This window comes from Castanea sativa, chromosome 8 (genome assembly GCF_040712315.1).
Source record: "Castanea sativa cultivar Marrone di Chiusa Pesio chromosome 8, ASM4071231v1".
NCBI classification, from domain to species: Eukaryota; Viridiplantae; Streptophyta; class Magnoliopsida; order Fagales; family Fagaceae; genus Castanea; species Castanea sativa.
In genome coordinates this window covers 43824571-43843930 of record NC_134020.1, presented here as the reverse complement: position 1 = coordinate 43843930, position 19360 = coordinate 43824571, and the positions used below count along the sequence as shown (strand labels likewise).

The 19360-nt window shown below is 36.2% G+C and overlaps 2 protein-coding genes across 4 annotated transcripts; one reads left to right on the top strand and one right to left on the bottom strand.

Moving 5' to 3' along the window:
- Positions 1 to 3538: 3538 nt before the first annotated feature.
- Positions 3539 to 4003, bottom strand: LOC142606380 (antimicrobial ginkbilobin-2-like protein). The gene has a single exon (XM_075777743.1). It carries the CDS (start codon positions 4001 to 4003, stop codon positions 3539 to 3541), a length of 465 nt encoding a protein of 154 aa, XP_075633858.1.
- A 2623-nt stretch (positions 4004 to 6626) lies between these two features.
- On the top strand, positions 6627 to 15824 carry LOC142608195 (DNA repair protein RAD5A). 3 transcript variants are annotated; one of them, XM_075779917.1, is made up of 21 exons: positions 6627 to 7361; positions 7458 to 7591; positions 7696 to 7831; positions 7979 to 8032; positions 8110 to 8256; positions 8348 to 8499; positions 8576 to 8660; positions 8754 to 9026; positions 9182 to 9328; positions 9464 to 9619; positions 10637 to 10704; positions 11586 to 11708; positions 11790 to 11889; positions 12029 to 12141; positions 12465 to 12743; positions 12894 to 13094; positions 13796 to 13889; positions 14007 to 14078; positions 14553 to 14651; positions 15057 to 15211; positions 15307 to 15388. In XM_075779917.1, the coding sequence occupies exons 1-20, from the start codon at positions 6786 to 6788 to the stop codon at positions 15177 to 15179; spliced, it is 3132 nt and encodes a 1043-aa protein (XP_075636032.1). In that variant the 5' UTR covers positions 6627 to 6785; the 3' UTR covers positions 15180 to 15211; positions 15307 to 15388. The 3 variants fall into 3 exon arrangements, 2 of the variants coding, with proteins under 2 accessions (XP_075636032.1, XP_075636031.1); XR_012839444.1 differs by having other exon boundaries at positions 12465 to 12739; positions 15057 to 15824; XM_075779916.1 differs by having other exon boundaries at positions 15057 to 15824.
- Positions 15825 to 19360: the final 3536 nt, after the last annotated feature.

Below are 19360 nucleotides of genomic sequence, written 5' to 3'. Positions count from 1 at the left end.
GTTATTTAAAAGAAACTGACATGTTCTAAGTACACAACAAAGAGAATAGGTGAATGGTAGGTGCTAGAAGGGAACTCTTTTTATTTTTTTATAAGCATGCTAGAAGGGAACTCTGAACACTCACATTAATTAGCAAAAAAGAAAAAAAAAAATCCCCTAAACAACAATGTTGTTGATTTTGAGATTTAAAAAAAACATATAGAAGCACAAGTGTGCTACCACAACTTTTATTCCATTTAAATTTAAGAAAGAAAATCTATTGTAACCATTTTGTTTGGAGATTTCTCATAAAAACTTTTAATTTCTTCAAAATTAATCATATTGATAATGTGAAGATCTACGACCATCCGTTATTGGGTAATTAAAGGGAAAACAATAAAATAACAAAGTACTGAAGCACGCTTAGAGGCATAAATTAATCATTCTCTTTAAGATGATATTTGTCCCCACTTCATTAAGTTTGCTAAAGGGTTGTAAGCAAATCATCTATAGCATACAACTAAAATAGGATTCTACAATTAGCAAAATTGAAAAATCCAATAAATTTCTCTAATAAATGTGCAAAATCTGCAGAAATAAAGTATGAATTATTATTTATAAACAATGAAGAGATCCCATTGAGAAAGGACATTTAAAAGGAACCTTGGTGTGGTGGTCACTCCACAAGTATAAATGTTTGTAGGGTATGGGGGACAAGCGGTGGGGTTCAAATCTCCAAGAGGGAGTTTCACACACATATAGACTTAGATTAAGCTATAGTAGAAATTCTATCTTTTAAAGAGACATAAAAGGTCACTTGTAAAGAGACATAACATTTAAAATGTGGTTATAACCTTTCCTAGTCATTAGGATAATAAAATGTTCTCTTTGCCTCATTTTTTTGCAAAAAAAGATTGTAATTCTGACTCAATTTTGCTTGATCGAACTTCTCAATACTCCTTTCAAAATTCGAACATAAAGCTCACCTCTAATTCAATTGTAAACTTACTCATGGGTGTGTGTACAGAGTGTGTAGTAAGGAATACGTGACTATCAAGTTGCTAATACTACTTATTGAAAATAGACATCACTTTACCCAAAAGCTTAAATTTATAAGTTTGGACCCAAATATGTTATATAATTTTGTATAAACAATATGTTATATAATTAACCGATCAGCAAATCACAAGATCTATATTATTAGTTTAATGCTATATTCGTTTCTCAAAAAAAAAAAAAAAGTTTAATGTTATATTCCCAAACCCCTGCCTTGCGTTCAACTTATGGTGAACAATATATGTGGAAAATTAATATCTTATCATTTTGCCTTCAAAATAAATAGTTAAAGTTTGGTGGTGGATAAATCTCCATGTAAGTTCTTAAATCACAATTTTCCCTTGCAATTTTGAAAGTTAGGTTTTACTTCTAAGATCAACTACATCAGTTCGGCCAAATTTTTTCGTCTATTTTACACTAAAAATCTACTTTTTCTATTTTACACTACCATTTTTCCAAAACACATACATCAGTTCATTTATTTTACAATCTTTCATATTTAAATAATATTTATTATTATTATATTATTAATATCTATATTTTTAATATATTTTTCATCTTAACCTCATCTTAAGTCTCAGCCATGTGATTATCAAAAAGTCCCAACTGTGTTTCTCCCTCTCTCTCTCAATTCTTCTCTACCTCTAGGACTCCCTCAACTCTCTTCCTCTCTTATGTCTCAAACCAAAAGGTCTGGTACTCTCTGAAACTCTCTTCCTCTCTCATATATCAAACTCAAAACTCACACATGGTAGAAAATCTGGCGGTGGAAGCAAGCAGATCCGAGAAGCAGCAAGGCAGATCCGCGGCAGCAGCATTAAGGCAGATCCAGTGGCAGCAACGGTGGCAAATCTGGTGGGTTTGGCTTGATTTTAAGTTGGGTTTTCTGATGGTTTGGTTTGATTTTCTGTTGATTTTGGGTCAATTTTGTAGTGGATTATCAACAGTTGAAATGGGTTGCAATGGTGGTGATTGGGTGGTGTTGGGTTGGAGGTTGGGTGTTTCTCCTCCTCTTCTTTTATTCTTCTTTTGCTGAATTATGGTGTCTGTTGGGATGCTGTGTTTGTTACGTGCATCTTTTGTTAGGCTGGTGAATGGTGAAAGAGAGAGTATGAATGGTGAAAAAGAGAGTATGAATAGTGAAAGAGAAAAAAATAATAAAATATTGTTATATTCAGTTACAATAACTGTGTATATTTACACGGTTACTATAGCAAGTGTGTAAATATATGCATCTTTAGAGCACTTGCATAAGTAAGTGCAAAATAGTGTAAAATAGAAAAAGTGTTGAGATATGCACATTTTAACAAAAAAAAACACTCACATCAGTGGGTGTAAATTTGTGCATAAATGCATAAGTGCTATAGTAACTGTGCATATATGCACGATTACTATAGCTCGTGCATTTAATATTTTAGTATTTTTTTGGTAGTGTTGGATTTGTGAGAGAGGGGTAGTGAGTGAGAAAATAATAAAAAATTGTAAAAGAATGAATAATTTATTGAATAAATGTGTAAAATAGATAGACTGATGTGAGTGTTTTTCAAAAATAAGTGTATAAAATAGAAAAAGTAGGTTTTTAGTGTAAAATAGAAGGAAAATTTTACACTTACTAATACGGCTGCTATTACACCCAATAATGTGGGTAGTTTTGGAGGAAAATTGTGTAAATTTAGACACTTTTTGTATTATACACATTTTTACACCCGCTGATGCGGATGCTCTAAATAAAACATATTTGCACAAGAGAAATAAGTGAAGGATCCAAGGATCAATGTGTTAATTTTAATACTATGTCACCATGTGGTATAGAAGAGACTAATTGAAAAGTTAATTCAGTTTAAATGATCAGTTTGTTGGACATAAGTTCAATATGAAGGAATAACCGACATCTCCATTCTTATAATATCATAGCATGTGAGATCTAAAATTCATCATGAAATATGGGACCATTATAGAACCATTAATTAAGTAAACCAAGTTAATTTTAGGTTGATATTAACTCGATGATAATTTTTACCTTTTATGTGCAGCTTTTTAAAATCGTACTTTTTTTAACTATAAATTGTTCCCAAAGGAACATTACTGTCAAGGTTAAAGATAACTTAAACCGAGCTTAAATAAACTAAATTACTTTGAGCTTGGCTAAAGGTGAATTGGCTCGAAAGATCATTTATAATTATCCTCCACCATACTTAACTTGATTAAGGTAGATGTACTAAGGGCGAACCTTCTAGTGCAAGGCTCAACCTGAATTGTTTTGCAACCCACAATTAGATCAGAAATTGGTTCCCCTAACCTTATTTTTAGCCAACTAGTGATTGCATTCGTGATTACAAGCACCATATATAAAATATTACGAACTTTAATACGTCAACAAATTTAAAGGGTTTGGTATCCCACAATACAACTGTCACTATAAATTGTTGCCCCTTTTTTCCCAGCACAACAATTTGGAATCTGTGAGATCGAATTTCTAAGACATCTTTTGCAATCAATGCTGTTAACTGGTAAGATCTCTAGTACACTGAGCTAACAAATAGAGTTGCTCTGATTCCGCAAGCTTTATTGTGCTTCTTCCATACATCCTTGGTGTGACAAAAGCAATCCTGGCGAGTTTACTCAACAAATCTTCTATCTTTTGGCCAAACTTAATGGGATCTTTTGCATTTTGTGAATCCATAATTTCGTATCGGGTTTGGTTTTCAATTTGGCCAAAGAAATCCTTGTCAAAGTATTTCAACATGCAAAACTTGTTCCACATGACTGCACCTCTAGTATTTGGGCAAAGTGTTAGAATTTTGCTTGTTACATCGGCAACGCAGCTCATGCAATCTGTAACTGAGGTATCACCAGGACAAAGAGCTATGCCCATATGTTCTATCTTGACCACCATGACGGCATGACCTCTAGAACCAAGAGCAAAACCTGAGGGAGGGGTTTCATAGGACGTAAGAATATAACTCATAAGATCTTTGAGATGTGTTTCATAATGATCATTGCTAGTGAAATTCTTAGAGCTTAAACAATAATGGGTAGGAACAACAGAAACGGTTTGGAAAAGAACAAAGATTAATAAAATGAGAGAGATGAGGAATTTTGAGAAAGACATGACTGAATATGTGGATGATATGTAGGTTTAATTAGTAGCATTTTAGCAATGTGGAATACAAGCATATATATAGTGATAGTTTCTTGGACAATTTTCAAAATTTTGAGTATTTAAAGTTTGAGATTATTTATTGTTAAGACCTTTTCAAATTAAATAAAAGCTTTTATATTCCTGTGAGAAATAATGTAAACTTTGGGAAAGTGTCTTTTGGCAAAGTTGGTGACTTTCGGCTTGAACTAGTGGCTGTTGGTAGTGTTACTGTGAACTGTGAAGGCCACTTTCGTTTATACATTGAGGCATTGAGCAATTGTTTTTTTCTTTCTACAGATGCGATAGGTTTCTGTGCTATAATGGGAAAGAATTTGATAAGACCGTCGAATAAATCACTTTTTTATTAGTGAGTTATATATATTTTCGAAGGTATCAGTTTCACGACTTAATAATCTTTTAGTTTGTTCTTACATGTAAAAGAAATAAATGTGTATTATTTTCTTACATCAGAAAATAATTACATTTTTTAAAAATTAATCGATTATGACTTTCAATGGATGAAATGAAAGAACACACATACACTAAAAAAAAATTGAAATAGAAAGGCAAGGTTAAGATAGATTAAATATATTTAAATGTTTCTTCTCAAAAATAAAAAGTTTAAATGTTCTGCAGTTTTGTTTTGTTTTGTTTTATATATATATAACCATGAAAAGACACAATATAATAGCCAAAAATTACTGGAAATTTTATTTTAAAAAATGAAGTAATATGTGCACTACGAAGAAATAATGGTTATCTATATTTGCTAATTCCATAGTTGCATGTAGGAAGATTTGAAATTTAGATATCTACATAATATCTAGATAAGTCAAACTATCGAACTATAATACTCTTGGGAATTGTTATCTATAACTCTTAACGCTTCATAAAGAAGGGAAATAATGTGTAGCTACTTGACTATGGTTTCTCTTAAGAGCCTCTTTCCCTTTCTCTCTTTCCTATAATTTTTTCAGTAATTATTTAGTTTATTTAACCACATATTACTTTCTCATATAAATTTTTAATTTTGAGGTTTATATAATAGTCTAACGGTAATAACATCTTTTGTAACTAATACCTAATGTAGTAGTTTGAATTTCATCACCCCCTTTTTCCATTATTTTCCTAAGGACTAGTGGGGTGTATTACAATGTATGAAGATAAAGGAGGTAAGTATTGAATGGATATTTGTGAATATTCTTTAGATTCAAGCATTGAATGTTGTTTCTTCTCAAAAAAAAATACTGAATGTTGTTCTATTTTCCACATAGGCAATCTCCTCTTAAAAAAAATGAAATTCCTCCAGTAGTTGCCTTACATGAGAGAGGTGGCCAACATTAAATAGTAAAAATCACATTCACAATAATGAGCCTATCATCATAGGCAAAAGTAGTGCAAAAGGTTTGAAAAACTGAAAATTACAAGGTTGGATATTTTATGAAAATCTCAGTTGAGCTCAGGTAGCTTGAACTTTTAGGAGTTAAAAATGAATAAGGTTGCTCAACATTGGCTCATCTGCATTATCAAAGCTAGAGGCTTCTTGATTAGGACCTGATTGTGTCAGTCCTGAGCTAAGCTCGAAAAACGTGGTCTAGTCTCGACTGCTATGTGCTAATCCCATTATTCATCTCTGCAGCCAATAAGAAATGTTGCTGAAAGGTTTCATGCTCTGTGCTCGAATAATAGTGATCGATGTTCTATACGAGGAACCTTATATTCAGGATTTTTCTCTTTCTTCCAAATGTTCTTTCATCATCTGTGGCATACTCCTATAAAAAAAAAAAAATTATCTGCGGCATACTTAACTGTATGCAGTTTATTATAGAATAAATAACCTCCTTTCTTCAAGTAGGCTTTGTGATAATTTTATTGTTTAATGTTATCCCAGATTTGCATTAATGCAAAGGGGCAATCACATCATTATAAATTCAACACAATTTTTTTTTTCTTTTTTTTGCAAAGCATGGATCAAGAACTAGTATAAAAAAAAGAACTGGTATTTGATAAACACCCAATATCACATGAATCTCATTGCATTCTAATATTTTGCTTTAATTTCTCAATAAAAAATATTTAAAAAATCGTTTAATAATTTTTCTTTAAAAAATAAAACCCAGAAACCACAATTTTCACGATCGAGACAATGCCACGTTTCACCAGTAATCAGCCAATCACATAAGCATTTGAGGAGTTAACTTAGGTCCAAATATTATGTTTGCATCTTAACGATTTCAGTGCACAATGATGTAATGCGCAGGTCGACTTAACTTAACCCAACCTTGCCATTTACTAGAATTTTACTTCGCATATATAGAAATGGCGGGAAATAGAACGGCGTCACGTGCATGTCACACGCATTAACTCTCCAACTTTCCCCGCCATTTCTAAACCCAGACCCGCCCTCTCTCTACTTTTTATTTCCCCACTTTTCAAAACTATCGCTATCGTGCACCGCTGCGCATTTTAGCACCACCGTCCCTGTCTTTCTTTGCCTTCACCGTCCCCAGTCTCACCACTCACCCCGGGTCTCACAGCTCCTCCAAAACTTCGCAACCACAAACTGTACACGTGGAAATTAGGGTTCAAATTTTAGGGTTTTGTTCAGATGGGGAATAAGGTCACGGACGAGCTCTTATCCACCGTCCGATCCATCGTCGGCTCGGAATACTCCGACATGGACATAATCAGAGCCCTACACTTGGCCAAAAACGACGCCACCGCCGCGATTAACATAATCTTCGACACGCCCAATTTCAAATCAAAAGAATTACCAGCCATTCCCAAAACCCCTAGAGTTTCTCGCACCGTTGCTTCGAATTCTTCGAAGCGAAACGGCTTCGAGAACCAGAATTCGAATTCGAATTCGACAGTGCGCGAGGCAAATGCTACTGATTGCAGCAGCGTTAGTGACTCCGGTGAGGGTTTCGTCGAAGAAGAAGACGTGAGTCGAGAGAGTTCGCTTGGGGACGAGTGGTGGTTCGTAGGTTGCAGTGAAGTTTCTGGGCTGTCCACGAGTAAAGGGAGGAGAGTGAAGCCTGGTGATGAAGTGGTGTTCACGTTCCCGCTGAAGAGCAGTTCTTCTCGTTCTCCGTCGCCGGCGAAGGTTTTCGGGAAGGGAAGACAGCACGCTGCAGCGGCTTGTTCAGAGATTGTGAGGTTTTCGACTATAGAATCCGGCGAGGTAATGTAGAAAGTAGTAATTTGAGAATGATTGTGAATGTGATTGATCAATGTGAGTCTGATATGGTTGTGTTTGAATTGATTGGCGACATGGCAGATTGGTAGAATACCAAATGAATGGGCACGGTGTCTTTTGCCACTTGTGAGAGATAAAAAGGTTAAAGTTGAAGGTTGTTGTAAATCTGCTCCTGATGTTTTAGGCATAATGGATACAATTCTTTTGTCAATAAGGTAATTGTAGGTTTAACTTAATGATGATAATCTGCTTTTGATTATTTTCTATCTGGTTGGTGTATACAGTGGTTGATGAATTTACATGTTTGTCTTTAATCTAGTGTGTACCTCAATAGTTCTATGTTCCGTAAGCATCACCAGACCTCGCTCAAGGCAGCCGGTAATGCTGCTGAGGAATCAGTAGTTCATCCTCTCCCAAATTTGTTCCGGTTGCTCGGACTAATCCCTTCTAAGAAGGTGATCATTTGTTAATTTACTTGTTTCATTTTTCTCTTTCAAGTTTATTCCTGTTAATCTGATCATAGATGCTGCTTGTGCTGCTAAATTTGAATATATGAAGTTGTAACTGAATTTTTATTTACTTTATTGATTGGTTGTAATTAGGCAGAATTCACTCCTAGTGACTTGTACACAAGGAAGCGGCCTTTAAACCCGGAGGTAGGGAAACATTAAAAGCTTTCTTTTTTTCTAGCTGTGTTCATGGTGGAGTTTAGAGCTTAATCTTGCTTTAACAGGATAGTTCTGGTCTTCGGGCCTCATTGTTACATGTTAACAAGTCTATGAATCCTTCTCGAAACGAAAATGAAGTGGAAAATGAGGAGTCCATTTCGGATGCTGATCTCGACAACATTGTTGGTGTTGGAAATTGCTCTGAGTTAGAGGTACTGTCATTTCTTAGATGATATTGAACTTTAGTGGGGCTTGCTTATGCCTATAGAAGGTGAAATTACTCAAAAGTGTGTTTTGTTACAGGAAATGGATCCCCCTGGTACTCTTCAATGTGAACTTCGACCCTACCAAAAGCAGGCTCTTCATTGGATGATTCAGCTGGAGAAGGGACAATGCCTGGATGAGGCGGCAACAACACTTCATCCATGTTGGGAGGCATACCGTCTTGCAGACAAGTACGTTAGATCATTATGTTATCTGATCCTCTCTAATCTTGAGACTCTGTATTCATGGGAGTGTTTATCTATCCAGGAGGGAGCTGGTTGTCTATTTGAATGCATTTTCAGGTGATGCTACAACAGAATTTCCAAGCACACTGCAAATGGCCAGAGGAGGAGTATGTTCTGAGATGGCTCATACCTAATTTTGATTTTAATCCCCATTCATCATTGTTATAACTCAATATATCGACTTTATTTTGCAATTAAAGATTCTGGCAGATGCAATGGGTCTTGGGAAGACCATTATGACCATATCCCTCCTCCTTGCTCATTCAGAAAGAGGTGGATCATCAAGTAGTCAGTACATGAGTCACCCCTCAAGTGAAGATAGTGAACTCAGTGGTATGTTAGACAACTGCCAGGATCCCCCTAAGAAGACAACAAAAATTTCAGGTTTTGATAAGTTGATGAAGCAAAAGAACATCCTTATCAATGGTGGAAATTTGATTGTATGTCCTATGACTCTTCTAGGCCAGTGGAAGGTATTAGTATTGGAATCCTTATTTACTGTTTGTTATTCTGCATAATTGTATCAAGTGCTTCATTGAAAGTTGGTACTATAAGTAGCCAAGCATATGCATGCTCATATGCTTTTCTGTTTATGAGAGTCAGTCTGAATGATTCTGTGAATTGTCAGGCAGAGATCGAGACTCATGCACAACCAGGGATTTTGTCTCTATATGTTCATTATGGACAAAGTAGACCAAAGGATGCAAGAACTCTAGCTCAGAGTGATGTTGTAATTACAACATATGGAGTGTTAGCCTCAGAGTTCTCGGCAGAGGTAATTTAAACACTCTTGTTACGTATCAAAAAATTTAAACACTCGTTCTTTATCATGGAAAAGAGTATAATTTCTGCCTTTCTTTGGATGAGATCAACTAATGCATTTTTCTTGTTGTATCTGTTATCTATGTAGAATGCTGAAGACAATGGTGGACTTTACTCAGTTAGATGGTTTAGAGTGATTCTTGATGAGGCACATACCATAAAATCCTCTAAAAGCCAAATTTCTATGGCTGCTGCAGCTCTAGTTGCTGATTGTCGCTGGTGTCTTACTGGCACCCCCATCCAGGTCAAGTCTTTATGGAACTTGTTGTAAACTGGTCAAGTTTCTATGGAAATTATTGTAAACCAAAAAGGGTTCTTGTGAATGAATGTTACTACGTGTTGGGTGTCCTGTTTCTCTCTCTCTGGTACTTCTGTACAATCTTTTTCGCAACCAAATGAACAACTTTACTAAATCTGAAGAAAAAAGGTTCCTTCGAACTCGTCCACTGTTTCTTCTAGATGTCTTCTTTAGTAAGTATTTGCTCCTCCCTCAAGCCTATTTCATAGCCGAGCTCCCGTCCAACCCCTATTGTTAAGCTTCCAACAGGATGGTTGACTTGACAGTTTACATCTAGTAGATCTTTTTCCATAATGGGAAGGTACTTGGGACCTTTAGGCCAAAACTTCCTTTTAATACTTATATAATATCCATGTTTTAAATGATATTGGATCTTTAAGGTCTATTGCATATAATGTGCTTTGCAAATTTTGCACATCTGATGTCATGCTTGAAGCATGAAGTTATCTTCATGTGGTACCTTTTGACTTTTCTCTTGCAAGCACCATTCAATTAATCTGCTGAAATAAGGATGCCATGGACATATATTAACTTGATTAAGCTCTGCAAGAACCAAGTAAAACTTTTCTCTAATATATGTAATACAAAATCTAAAGGCAGATAAATGTTGATATCAGAAGCTGGATACGAGAACTTCAGCTTCTGATATACCTGTGCATATGCTGTTAAGCTTAAGCACTGCAACAACTTTATGTGGTTTTATGTACTATTTTGCAGTGTTGCATCTGCACATGCGCTTGTTTTGAATTTAGGCTTGCTTATGTGACATGGTTAGTTTCTCTAAGATATAGAGCTTGTTGTTGAGTCCGCTGTTTGTTTTGGTAGGACATCAAGTCCCATGTCTATGAAGCTGTATTGTGCTGGCCAGATGCTTACCTTGCAGATAGTGACTTTTGTTACTTCTGTGGTGTTGTTGTTTTACTTTGTTGTTATGCTTCCTGACATTTAATTTTTCCATCACAGAACAACCTAGAGGACATTTACAGTCTTCTTAGATTTTTGAAGGTGGAACCATGGGGAACTTGGGCATGGTATGTTTTGCCTCCATTTTTAATGTAGAATAAACATATTATGTTATTTGGAGTTCCTACAATTGGTTATGGCTATTTTTAATTTTTTATAATTTCTGTTGTTGTTTTTGTTCTCTGTTCCAACTTCCAAACCTGCAGGTGGATGAATTTTTTGTTTCAAACATTTAGGTACTAGAGTGCTGAGGTTTCTTATATCTAGGATTTTTTCTCAATTTTTGTTTAAAAATTATTGTGCATGTGAAGGTAATATTTTTCTTTGCTCAGCTATTATCAGTTTTTGTACAAGTATCAAATGTATTGAAAAGCCTTCTAGAATTGATAGAAGATGCTTTTTTGTAGTTTGCGAAATAAAGGATGCTTTTTAAAATTAAAAAAATTTAATTATTACTGGAGATGCATAAGAAACTAATCTTTCTGATGAGAAATTTGGCAATACTTTAAACCGGGCCTCTTTTGAGTTTTGTTTAATGGTTGCACCTTTGCCAGTATTAGAATCCATTTGTTTTGATGTAAAATATTTTCCATTTTCAGTCAAAAATATTTTCAAGGAAAATTGCTTATTTTCAGCAATATGTTTGCAACCCAGAAAAGCACCCCAAAATCCATTTTTAGGACATTGGCCTGATGAAAAATTATAGTTAATGTGTGAATTTAGTCATATAGAGCACTATGTCCCTGAGTCTCACATGACAGCTTCAGTGAAGTGATAAGGTAGGGAACCTCTGCAGTGGATGCCATTCATTCCTGGCATTCTTGTGTGTGTATGTGGGTTGGTTTGGGTGTCATATATGTTTAAGTAAACACTCTTTCTAATTTCCTATTATTTCCTTGAAGTTGATGTAGATGTCCCTTGTTTGATTGGTCTATCTTATATATTCTAGGTGGAACAAACTTGTTCAAAAACCATTTGAGGAGGGTGATGAGAGAGGGTTAAAGTTGGTTCAGTCCATTCTAAAGCCAATCATGTTAAGGAGAACAAAATCTAGCACTGATCGAGAAGGAAGGTGAGTAATGTCATCTTATCTCCACTTTTTTTTTAAAATAATTTTTATATGTTTTTCTCTAAAAATTATTGTTTGTTGCAGGCCAATTATTGTTCTTCCACCAGCTGATATTCAGGTTATCTATTGTGAACTCACGGAAGCTGAAAAAGACTTTTATGACGCCCTGTTTAGAAGATCTAAGGTTCTTGTTTCCGTCATTGCTTTATATACTGTGTTATTGTTTTAAGATTATCTTCTATGGTACATTTTGAACAATATGTCAATGACCTAGGGAGGGGGGATAAAACTAAGATTAATATGTTGATATGAAATCCCTTCAGGTGAAGTTCGATCAATTTGTTGAGCAAGGACGGGTTCTTCATAACTATGCTTCCATATTGGAGTTACTTTTACGTCTTCGCCAATGTTGTGATCATCCATTTCTTGTGATGAGGTATGCATACCTTCAGTCCCCACCCCCCCCCCCCCCCACCAGCTTTATTGTTATTATATTCATGCCTTGCTACTATGGAGGTCTGGTAAGGTATAGAGGCGTTCTTTAGGCCAATCATCAATGCACTTTATTTTGAATGATTGCTAGTCAGCAAGGAGTTTTTATCCCCGAATGTCTAGTTGCATGAAGAGATTGACCATAATAACTGTTCATATGATAGTTAAATGTTACTGTTGATTATAACTGTACAAATGTCCTTATATCTTGTATAAAGAAAAAATCCTACAATTATGATTGCTTAAGGGTGGCTTTGATTTGGACAGTCGAGGAGATACACAAGAATTTTCTGATCTGAATAAGCTAGCTAAACGCTTCCTTAAAGGCAGCCACAATGCCCAGGAAGGGGAAGCTAAAGATGTGCCTTCACGAGCTTATGTTCAAGAGGTTGTGGAAGAGCTGCGTAAAGGGGAGAAAGGAGAGTGTCCGATATGTCTTGAAGCATTCGAAGATGCAGTATTGACACCTTGTGCTCACCGCTTATGTCGGGAATGTCTATTGGCAAGTTGGCGAAATCCAACTTCTGGTTTATGTCCTGTTTGTAGGTATCTTCAAGTTGTCAGTTGTCATAATGTTTTAAATATGGATTTTATTTTTGCATGTTCTTTTACAGGATTTGTATATTCTTTTTATTTAAGTCATTTTGATGTGAATTTTCCAATTATGCAATTTCTGAATATTATTTCCTTCTACAGGAAGATCATTAGTAAGCAAGATCTTATAACAGCCCCAACTGAGAGTCGCTTCCAGATCGATATTGAGAAAAATTGGGTGGAGTCATCCAAAGTTGTTGCTCTATTGCATGAACTTGAAAATCTTTGCTTTTCAGGCTCTAAGAGCATTGTCTTCAGCCAGTGGACTGCCTTTCTTGACCTCCTGCAGATTCCTCTGTCTCGGTAAAAATTCATACCTCCTTAGAAAAGATGAAGGAACTCATTTGGTCATGTGATAGAAACTGGGCACCATGTATGTTCTCCTCTTAGTATATCTTTTATAGAAGAGCTGAATGAGTATACACTCTTCGGAATAGCAGAAGATTCCTCTTGGTAAAAATTCATAGCTGCTTAGAGAAGGTGAACTCATTTGGTTGTGATAGCTTAGAGCACCATGCCGTTCTTTCAGTATATCTTTTATAGGGGATCTGAGTGAGTCTACACTCTTCACATTAGCAGACTAACATGGATTACTTGCAGGCTTTGCAGAGATTGGTTTTGAAACTAAAGAAGTTATCTAGCTATCCCCTTTTAAAACTTAGAAAGTTAGATATAATAAATTGTCATATGTGTGTGTTTTATTTGCAGTAAATCAGTATATATCCATGCAAGCTGATGTCAGGATGGTTTTTTGTGCTATAATCTTACTATTGTTTTTTTCCCCTTTCTTTTGATCTAAAATAACTTTGTATCTGTTTCTTGGTGCTTTGTTCTATTTTGTCCTGATTGAGTGTCTTGGCATTGTTATTTTTTTTTTCCCTTGGGTATTCTTTCTCATGATTTCATATGCCTCAATTCATATAAGCATTTTACTTTTTCATCAGATTCAGTTCTTTGTATTTTGTCACATCAATCAGTATTTCAGTAGTTTCCTTTTTGTCCAGGAATAACATTTCCTTTGTTCGTCTGGATGGGACTCTAAATCTGCAGCAGCGGGAAAAAGTGTTAAAGCAGTTTTCAGAAGATAGCAACATTCTGGTATTAGACTAATTTATGCAGTAATTTACTAATTTTCCTTCTTTTTTACTGTGGGTAAAGAAAAGTAGTCTAACAAATGGTTTGGGTTTAATAATTGGAGCTTGGTTATTGCATTAGGTATTGCTGATGTCACTGAAGGCTGGTGGAGTTGGAATAAATCTAACAGCAGCTTCCAATGCCTTTGTCTTGGTATGCAACGGAGATTGAACTTTCCACTTTTCATTGTGATATGCTGTCTTCCTTGTATGAAATAGCACAAGTAATTGGCATTGGTATATCTCATTCTATGAGCACTAACTTGTAGTTTTTGGTTGTCAGCAAGTTACTGGGGTTTTTGCACCTTCATAATGTCTGACTTAGGTGGCAATTTAGCCGGATCATTATTATTTAGGAGGATTAGCTTTTTTATGCTGCAAATTTGGTGGTGCTTGTGAAATTGTGCAATTATGCATCTGCTTTGTTCTTTTTTTTTTTTTTTTAAATTACTAGACGAGATAGATAATGCCTTTACAAATAACTTGCATATATGTTTTAAATAAGCTATTCTGCAGTAATGTTTTCTTCCCGCTTTTGTTCTTCAGTTTCCATGTCCAATACTCTTTTGGGCAAGTGATTTTAGCTTTGGTGAATTTGGTATTTATAATCTGATCGACATTTTTGTAGGATCCATGGTGGAATCCAGCGGTAGAGGAGCAAGCTGTCATGCGCATTCATCGGATTGGACAAACTAAGAGTGTGATGATCAAACGGTTTATTGTGAAGGTTCTCTCTTCTCTTGAACCCTTAGCCCATGTGGCCAGAAATTCTAATTTTATTCTTTCAGTTTTATAGTGACACTGGCAGTACAGAGTTGAACTTAGTAACTGCGCTGACTCAACATTTCTTCAGTGGTAATATAAATAGGATTTAGAATTTTCCAACGGAATTGTAACTTGTCCCTTTTCCCATGATTTTAACATGTTCATAACTAAAGGCAAGGCTTTCTACCAAAAGAAAACAATAATAATAATCAACGCGAGGCTCGGAGGACCTTTTGCTTTACATGGGTAAAGCTAGGAGATATGTTGCAAGCATTTTGTCTTGGACTCTGCAATAAGCACTATTACCATTTATGTCATATCTCTCTGGTGCAACTTCATACACTCATTTAAATGCTTTGGATGGCAGGGAACTGTAGAGGAAAGAATGGAAGCAGTGCAAGCACGTAAGCAGCGGATGATTTCTGGAGCTTTGACTGATCAAGAAGTCCGAACTGCACGAATTGAGGAATTGAAAATGCTCTTTACTTAGATCACTACTGAAATATAATAGTTGTTCCTTCACATGATGCCCTTCAAAGAGAATGCACTGCGTGAATTGAGGAATTGAAAATGCTCTTTACTTAGACCACTACAGAAATATAATAATTGTTCCTTCATATGATGTCCTTCGATGAGAATGCTCTTTTGCTCCAAGAGCGCATGAGATCAAGATGTTTATGACCTGGTAAAATGAGTGGCTTCTGACGTGGCACTTGAGCTTGAAGGAAGTTGACTCGGGGTTATTTAGTTAAGCCAACATGCTATACTTCTTGCGGAGGCAGATCGGGGGCGGCAAGAGTCTTTTGCTATGCAATTTTCTTGCATGCTCATGTATTTCCACCATGGGTTTTAAAGTGGTGGTTAATTTTTGTAATTTGATGGATACAGAATGAATTCAATTTGATTTGATTTACTAGACGTACATTTTAAGTTAGGTCAGGTCTTCAAAGGCAACGAATTGAAATGAGAAATGTTATGTCTACAATACTTTTACAATAAATTTTAGGTAATAGGTTGTTACTATTATTGGTGGGTAAAAAAATAATCAGTGGCGGCTTCAAATTAAAATTAACAACAATTTTTCACTTAGGATTTGTTGTGAAAATTTTATGGACATAGCACTTCTCAATTAAAATTGTATAGCAGCATGACCTAATGTATATCATAAGGGAGTATTTTAATGTGTTAAGATGTAGATAGTCTCATCAAGCTTACCTTATTGTAGTTAATCGTAATGACAATTGTGTTTGTGAATGGTCAAAGTAGGGTTTTGTGTCCAATTTCATCTTAAACTTTTAGGGGCCAAGTATCTTTAGTAGCATCCTTTACATGATTTGGAGTGGACTCAACCTTCTTTGTCATTCGGTAATATTTCTAGTTATCAATGAATTCCTATAATTTTAGGTGGGATGGGGATTGTAATTTTTTATACTTATCGGGGTATAATGACAAACCGAGAGGTCCGACTAAAAGGAATTGGGGGAGAAATATTTTAATTGGCAACAGGAAGAACACTACTCTCCCTTAGAACTCAATACCCCCTAAGGAGAGTAAGGATCCGAAAGAGTACTACAGGCTTTGCGTTCATTTACTGGAAAAAGGGGAAATATAAGAGAAACAAGGCTTAGTGCTGGTGGTGAGTTGTAAAATGATTTTGGTCGAGCCTTGCAGTAGATTGTTCAAACTTTGTTCATCAACGTCAATCAACGTGATGGACAATTATAAATTATCTTCTGAGCCAATTCATTTACTTTAGCTTAATTTATTTAAAGCTCAGTTTAAATGAATAATTCTTAAGTACTCCTGGAGTACGGAATAATGCTTTCTACTCTCACATTCATGGTGGGCTCCACCATGAATGTAAAATGAGGGAATACTATTTCTCCGTACTCCGAGAGTACCAAAGAAGTTTCCAGTTTAAATTATGCCTTAAGCTCGGCAGTGTGTTGTATATTTGAACACTCCTTCTTGAGTGAGGAGTTATTATTAAGTGGTTTGGGAACACAATAAATGTGTACTCATTCCTTTCACATAATAGTGACTCTCCTACCATAATAGTGAGCACAATAAAAGTTATTTTTGTTTTGAAAAGGGATCACTAGCCACAAATATGAACTAGGTGTCGACTTTAACTCTTGGATTTTTGGGAGATTGGTTTTCAATTCAAAGCGCTATATATATATATATATTAGCATATCTTAACTAAAAAATGTCATATTTCATAAATCATAAATCATAGATCATGATTCTTGCTTGATTCTTGAAGGTATTCGAGGATTAGAAACTTTAATAAACTTCTAATTTTAAAGTAATTGAAGGGAGAATAGAAGAAAACCATGCTAGTCATGAAGGATGTCTTGCCTTGTGGCTTAAAGGGAGATATGTATGTATGTATGTATGTTTTGGGGGTTGGTGTAGTGCCTAATACTCCAAAAAATACCCTTGAACTTATGATCACCCATAGGATTGGATGATTACTATTAATTTTGAAAAGTGGTTTTAGGGTTTTTAGGTGTTAAGTGTGTATGTGTGCACTAACTAAGTGTATGCATCTCATGGTTCTTGCGAAACCTTCTGTTCTTCCTAGTCATTCAAGGACTCATTGCTTGGGGCATTGTGGTTATGTTGTCATCTTGAAATAATTATTGCTTCGCCATTAAGGTTAAGGTCCTAAGTTTTTGGGCAGTACAAATTAAGATGTCTACATGTGGTCGTAGTTGCTTATTAATAGTAATCACTTTGGATTTCCAAGATCTTTTGACAAGTGTGAGATTTAAGCACAATTTGGTAGTTTTTAGGATTAGCTCATTATTAGAAACATTGGCTAATCAAGTGTTTTGGATTGTGAGTTTTAGGTTATGGGTGTAGTGACTGACAAGTAGATGGGAATTGTGTTACCAAACAAAAATTTAAGTTTTGTTCTCAAACACACTTGGTTTAGTTGGCACATTTTGACATCCCTACTAAATTTACCCTTTGGACTATACCCTTGATAGGCCCAACGAACCTCCTTGCCTAGATGAACCCATTAAGCACTTTCGTCCACCCCTTCACCTCGTAGACGAAGGAAGGCAAGCCATTAATAGATGATTTAATACCTCGGACAGTTACAAACTAGCTGTTAGACTGTTGGAAGTTCATCAAAACCCACATCAATGAGCTCAGAGGCGTTACAAAAGAAGTACTAAAGCCACAATAAAGGTCATAACGGCTAGAAGCAATGGAGTCATATATAAACACCTCTCAGAACCAGACAAGGTACATTCTTAGATACACATACGTCGTAGCTCTGATATTCTAAGCTCTCATATACTTTATTAAAGCTTCTGTACGTTGACTTTATCATCGGAGACTTTGTGCAGGCACCATATTAGTGACCACCTAAGGAGGGTTTTTCACAACAATTGCAGGCACAGGGACGAGGTTGCTGACTCATCTGGACAAACCTACTCGACCAACAATTTCCACATCATCAGTTTGGCGCCGTTTGCGGGAATGCCATTTTCGTACTTAGGTTCGAGAGTGTAGTTCCATTCAACTCACAAGTCCAAATGGAGTCCAACGCTCCCCAAGATTCTGCAACACTAGCTTTGCAAATCCAGACACTCACAGCCAGTGTGGAGGAACTTACCAGACAGAACCAAGAGATGAGGTTGCGATTGCAGCAAGAGGAGCACTGGTCTGGGACCAACCGGGATGACGATGAAGATAGCCAAAGAAGGAATGACCGCCGAAGACCAGCCACTCCAAAAGGATCAAGCTCAAACCTTTTTAGGGAAATGAGAAAGGAGATGGACGAGCTGAGGAGCGCAATTAAGGAAAAAATAAACCGAAGCCTGGATAGGATGGTTAGGAGGACGGATTCACCCTTCATGATGGCAGTCTTAGAATGCCCAATGCCGTCAAATTTTCTTCTACCTCAGCTCAAGCCATTCGACAGGCTGAAGACCCTCTAGATCACCTCAACACTTTCAAGACAACTCTAGGTCTTCAACAACCCCCTGAAGAAATACTGTGTCGTTCTTTTCCCACCACCCTCAAAGGAGCTACGAGGGAGTGGTTCACGAAGTTACTAATGTCGTCCATCAACAACTTCGAGCAGTTGGGCAATTCCTTTTTACGCCACTTCATCGGGGGACAACACCCAAGAAGGCTAGTAGACCACCTGCTTACCATTAGACAAGGAGAAAAGGAAACCCTGAGGTCATACGTGAAGCGTTTCACTCGAGAAACTTTAAAGGTGGATGAAGCGGATGACAAAGTACAGCTAACAACCTTTAAGGCTAGTTTAAAGTCTAGGGAGTTTGTGGTCTCACTCGCGAAGAGTTCCCTTAAAAAGATGGCAAAGATGCCCTAGTATTTGCGCAGAAGTACATGAACGCCGAAGATGCCCTAGTAGCAATAGAAGATGTAGAGAAGTCCAATGGGAGGAAAAGAAAGGAAGACGACTGAAGAGGACGAAAAAGGGAGCAGACAGATTGTCAGAATACTGACGGGAACAAACAGAAAGATGATAAAACCCCTCGGAAGGTAAAATTCACTCTTTTAGCTATGCCTGTTGATAAAATTTCAACGCATATTAAAGATGAACATTACCTTAAATGGCCATGGCCATTGCACTCGTCACCCAATGTGCATGACAAGAAGAAATATTGTCGTTTCCACAAGCAT